Here is a 5,980-nt window from a genome sequence, read left to right as displayed (position 1 = left end):
ACAACAACCGCTGCTGGAACCACAACCGGGGGGAACAACAACCGCTGCTGGAACCACAACCGCGGGAGGACACAGCACTTACATAAACCATTGCCACGGGTGGAACAACCGCTGCTGGAACAACAACCGCTGCTGGAACCACAACCGCGGGAGGAACAACAACCGCTGCTGGAACCACAACCGCGGGTGGAACAACCGCTGCTGGAACAACAACCGCTGCTGGAACCACAACCGCGGGTGGAACAACAACCGCTGCTGGAACCACAACCGCGGGTGGAACAACCGCTGCTGGAACAACAACCGCTGCTGGAACCACAACCGCGGGAGGAACAACAACCGCTGCTGGAACCACAACCGCGGGAGGGACGACAGCACTTACATAAACCATTGCCACGGGAGGAACGATAACCACTGCTGGAATGACAGTCTTTATTTCATTTGGTCTTTTGAATATGTTACATTATTGCAACCTACTCATCATCATCAGAAATTGCTATAAGAAATTTAAGTTTAACGTCATCACTGTTAAAATTGTCTGCTGTTATTTTTTTCTGTTTAAATGCATCTTCAAAACCTAATAACGGACAGTTATGTTGACCTAAAATTTGAATAATGACATACACTCGAACATATGCAAAAATATATATACATACATGTATGCATATGTACCACTCACACACACACACACACATGTATATACATACATACACACACATATGTATATGTATATATACATATGTGTATATGTATATGTATATATATGTATATGTATATATATATGTGTGTGTGTATATATATATATATATATATATATATATATATATATATATATATATATGACTACCTCTACAGGAGTGAGACAATAATGCCATAGTCGACACTACCTGATGGTGGCCTTCTATAAATACACACACACACATACACACACACACACACACACACACACACACACACACACATATATATATATATATATATATATATATATATATATATATATATACATTAATTTATGTGCAGAAGGGCGTTGCTCAGTTAGGCCTAAGGCAGTGCATGCTTTTCTTGTATACATGTGATATGATATGTCATATAAGTAATGTTTTTTCTATTGACATTACATGCTGGATATCATATTGACGGTAAAATAGACGGGAAAGAAATACACATATACCATGCTGATAAACCTTTAATGAATGATAGATTACTAAACAATTTTTGCCCATTTCAGCCACAAGCTTTGATAAACACACCAATGCGCTTATTAAAACATCTCTCCAATTCAATCACAGCGCTGTTCGTAAGACAAATTATCAAAAGGAATTGTAACCTTTTCGTGATGTGATGTGAGTCAACATCGAAAGGGTGATTGTGCTGATTAAATTAGATAATCCATGAGGAATATTGTGTTTCTTTTCTTTTCTTGCCTGGGGGATATGATGCTGGTTTGTTTCCTATTGATTAACGGCAGTAGCTGTGCAGTTGAATCCTTTGTAGTAAACAGAGGGAGAGACAGACAACTCAACAGTGGTTCCTCGCTGAGTTGTCACCACGGAATCAGGCTTGTCTGTCCCGCAATAAGGACTGCAAGAAGGAATTTATTCAATCATGAAATTGTTAGGTTAAGTCCACAGGGACGTCCCTTGCATATCATTAGTTCAGTAAAATCTAGTTTTTTTTGTTTTTTTTGTTCCATGTGATACGTGCAGTAACAAGGAAACAAAATAAAGATGAAAGGATAAATCAAACTTATACGAAATGTATTACACAACTGACGAGAGAAAACCAGAGATTGGGAAATGAAAAGAGATATTAAAGGAGAAAAAAAAAGGAAAACCCACCCTTGTCCGGAATTAGTATTGGAGATAGTCAGGAAGTCATCCAGACAAAAGATGAACTTGCCACCAACTTCAAAATCGCTGCAGCTTATCGATATCTTGTCAGTGTCGGTAACGGCCTGCGATTTAGAGTTATTGTATTTAAATAAATAATAATCAAAAATTAATTATAACAAGGAAGGAAAATAAAGACTGGGTAATTAAGTATTTAGTAATGTGTGGGTGTGTTTGTCCATGTGTGTGTGCGTGAGCGTATATTTGTATATATGTGTGTATTATCTTCTTGTTTCCTTCCTCCCTTTTCTCCCCACCAGATACATGGCCAATACTTACACAGAATACCCATTGTTCGCTGGCGCCACTGCCGTAGTTGGAAGGGTAATTCTGCGATGTGAATGCCTCGCTCTTTCCCGTATCAAGCCATACTTCATTGTCTGGAGAAAAACAAAGGAAAATGTATATCATGGACACAGTTTCAGGCTCCTATTAGTAGTAACATCATTTAACCTTTGTCGACAATCAATCATAAAAGTGTGGAATTTCCCTTGAACATACTGCCTACAGCAAAACTTCTTATTCACACAAGATGACTAATGCATAAGTCCTGCTTAAAGTTATAGTCATTGGGAATAAGTAGTTGGGTAAAGATAATGAAAACTCTATTCCACTCGTAAACTTACTCGCTGGATTGGTTGCGTTCATGCAAATCTCGCCTCTGATGGCCTTGGCAGAGCAACTGAATCCATCGTAAAACTCCCCAGTGTAAACGCGGAGCTTAACGCTGGTTCCTCTCTCATTGGTCGTCACAGATGACGGTCCTGAGATCCCACAGAATCTGGGCCCAGCAAAAGACCGAGGTTATAGGGCGGCAAAACCAAATTTTGTGTATATACAACATAAACATGAATCACTCACATATATATACATATGTGTTTATATAAACATATATATATATATATATATACATATGTACATATATATACATATATATTTATACTAATTTCATTAACATCACTATGTGCGTATGTACGTATGTGTAAATATGTATATGTATGTATATATACATATATATACATACATACATACATACGTATATATATATATCTATATATATATATATATACACACATATACACATGCATATGCATATATATATACATATATATATTTATATATACACACATGTATACCTATATATATATATATATATATATATATATATATATATATATATATATCATAGATATACATGTATATCATAGATATCTGTGTATGTTTATATATATATATATATATATATATATATATATATATGTGTGTGTGTGTGTGTGTGTGTGTGTGTGTGTATTTATGTATGTATATATAATATATATACACACATATATACATTTTTTTTTTTTCTTCTTGTTCTCTGTTCTTTCACAAGGGTATCCCTTTGAATGCATCTGACATTCCCTCTTGCACTGATACTGAGAAACTCACTTGCTGGTGGCGTCAACATTGGAGATCGTGAAGGTGTCGTCCAGGCAGTCGAACAAGGCTTTTCCGACGTGAAAGGCGCTGCAGGTGACTTCTATCTTGTCACTGCTGTCGACGGCCTGTAGTGGGTTTAATAATAGTTTAAGTTGTATTCATATGTATTTGTGCGTTTTGAATACGTTTCATATTCTCGTTTCATCTTTATCTTTTGGTCAGGCTTAAAAGTAATATGATGGGTAAAACCTACGCAGAACCTCCATTCCCTGGTGTCGTCATTGCCATAGTTCGATGCCGGGTAACCCGAGGAAGTGAATGGTTCAACTTGATTATTTTCTAACCATATCTCATTTGCTGTATGGAGTATAGAAAATGTAGAGCACTGTATATGCATACTATATATTCCTTTGTATATCAAAATATATGTTTACACACACACATTAACTAGATAATAGGATACAAGGTAATGTGCTTCTCACATGCTCTGTCGTTAGGGTCCCGACACGGTGTCCTCAGCGCTGTTGCAGTGCATGTGAAGCCATTGTATCCATAAGGAGAGGAGGTTGACAGTTTGACTTCGGTGCCGCGTTCAGTAGTGTCCACAAGCAACGGCCCTCTATTCAGGCAGAACTTGCTGAAATGAGAATTGTCACGTTTAGCAGACTTTTTAAATTTATTTTGTTATATGGAAATGCAAAATTATAGATACATATGCATATGATGCATACGTATATGTATACATACATATACATTATATAGAGAAATATTTAAATATATATATAAATTAATATATATGTATATATACATATATACACATACCACACCAAAAAAAAATATATGTACATATGCACACACACACACACACACACACACACATACACACGTATATATATATATATATATATATATATATATATATATATATATATATATATATATATATGTGTGTGTGTGTGTGTGTGTGTGTGTGTGTGTGTGTGTGTGTATGTATACATATATTTGTATATATACATGTATGTATGTATGTATGTATGCATACATACATATATCCATACATACATATATATACATACATATATATATATATATATATATATATATATATATATATATATATATATGTATATAGTTATACTTGCACACACACACACATACATATACTCCCTCATTCGTTTCCTCCAAGCGACAGCAATGCCTAAAGAACAGTGAAAACGCGCCGAACGAGGCCCGTTATACTCGCCTGTCGGACTCGGCGTTGGAAATGGTTAAGGTGTCGTCCGTGCAATCGAAGAAGAAGCCGCCGACCGTAAATTCGCTGCAAGAGATCTGTATGCGGTCTTCGGGGTCAATAGCCTGTGTCGAAGAGGGTGAGGTGATATTGGAGAAGGGTTTCGTTAGTAATCGATATCCGCAATAGTATGCTTAGTTTTGACAAGGTATGGAGTTCATGGATAGGTAGGAAAAAGGGAAAAAAAGATACTCACACAGAAAACCCATCTCTTGCTGTCTCCTCTGCCATATTTGGATGGATAGTTCGGGGACGTGAAGGTCTCACTGGTTCCATTTGCTAACCACACCTCGTAACCTCATCATCGTATCATAAATTGACTCATCATAGTATCATAAATTGACTCATAATAGTATCATAAATTGACTCATAATAGTATCATAAATTGACTCATCATAGTATCATAAATTGCCTCATTATAGTATCATAAATTGACTCATCGTGTTATGATCAATCTACTATCAAGACGCAATAAATTAATGACTGATATAAATAATCCCTTTATCAACATGCAATAAATCTATTCATCATGATTTAATGAATTTACGCATTACGATTTAATTAATAAAGATAGTCTTCATGATATAATAAATTCACGTATCATCGGTACTTATCAGACCAATAATTGCCATCGAGTCAGAGAGGCTCTATGCTTACTTGCTCGGTTGATGGCGCTTTTACAGATGGTTTCTCTCACCGCCTGGGCAGTGCAGGTAAAGCCCTTGTAAACGTTCGATGTCGAAGCTGTGAACGTGACCTTAGTTCCTCGTTCAGTTGTCTGCACGAGCTGAGGGCCGTTCGTGGTGCAATATTTGCTGCGCGGATGATATAGTGGCTATTATCAATGGGAATGGGATGCATTTGCGGGGGGAAGGGGGGGGGGGGGGGAGGCATAGCATAGCTCGCCGTAATGTGGGTAAAAATATTTAACACATAACTGATTTTAAATATTTGCAAATCTTACCTATTTGATGAATCAGTGTTGGAGATGGTCATAGAGTCGTCCACGCAATCAAAGAAGAAGCCTCCGACCTGGAAGTCGCTGCAGGTGATCATTACCTTGTCCGTTGGATTAGTGGCCTGAAAAAAAAAAAAAAAAAAAAAAAAAAAAAAAAAAAAAAAAATCACGGGAAGAGAAATCCAGACATAAGTGTAAATTTAATGTAACACAAAGTTACATCTTATATTCAGTGTACTTTCACTCTCCTTAGTGTAATCACCTTCACCATCCTAACCCTTTCTGCTCATTACTTCGAATGAAATTTAACGGATGCTTACGCAAAACACCCATTCCTGGCCGTCCCCGCTTCCGTAAGTGGATGGATAGTTTGCGGAATTGAAGCGTTTGAACATCCCTGTCGTCAGCCACACTTCATTCGCT

The 5,980-nt window shown here is 36.9% G+C and overlaps 1 protein-coding gene across 1 annotated transcript in view; it reads right to left on the bottom strand.

Annotated features, from left to right (window-relative positions):
- Positions 1 to 1,170: 1,170 nt before the first annotated feature.
- Positions 1,171 to 5,980, bottom strand: part of LOC125045368 (cubilin-like) — a 16,732-nt gene continuing 11,922 nt past the window's right edge. The window contains exons 8-19 of the mRNA XM_047642573.1: positions 5,878 to 5,978; positions 5,564 to 5,679; positions 5,257 to 5,414; positions 4,796 to 4,896; positions 4,552 to 4,664; positions 3,791 to 3,945; positions 3,562 to 3,665; positions 3,318 to 3,433; positions 2,516 to 2,670; positions 2,169 to 2,269; positions 1,839 to 1,954; positions 1,171 to 1,581 (exon numbers count right to left, since the gene is read on the bottom strand). Of these exons, the coding sequence (XP_047498529.1) occupies positions 1,452 to 1,581; positions 1,839 to 1,954; positions 2,169 to 2,269; positions 2,516 to 2,670; positions 3,318 to 3,433; positions 3,562 to 3,665; positions 3,791 to 3,945; positions 4,552 to 4,664; positions 4,796 to 4,896; positions 5,257 to 5,414; positions 5,564 to 5,679; positions 5,878 to 5,978 (1,466 nt within the window). The 3' untranslated portion in view covers positions 1,171 to 1,451. The remainder of the gene's footprint in view (positions 1,582 to 1,838; positions 1,955 to 2,168; positions 2,270 to 2,515; positions 2,671 to 3,317; positions 3,434 to 3,561; positions 3,666 to 3,790; positions 3,946 to 4,551; positions 4,665 to 4,795; positions 4,897 to 5,256; positions 5,415 to 5,563; positions 5,680 to 5,877; positions 5,979 to 5,980) is intronic.

This window comes from Penaeus chinensis, chromosome 37, assembly GCF_019202785.1.
Source record: "Penaeus chinensis breed Huanghai No. 1 chromosome 37, ASM1920278v2, whole genome shotgun sequence".
NCBI lineage: Eukaryota > Metazoa > Arthropoda > Malacostraca > Decapoda > Penaeidae > Penaeus > Penaeus chinensis.
Note: the sequence above shows the minus strand (reverse complement) of the source record. Positions and strands in the feature narration are given on the sequence as shown.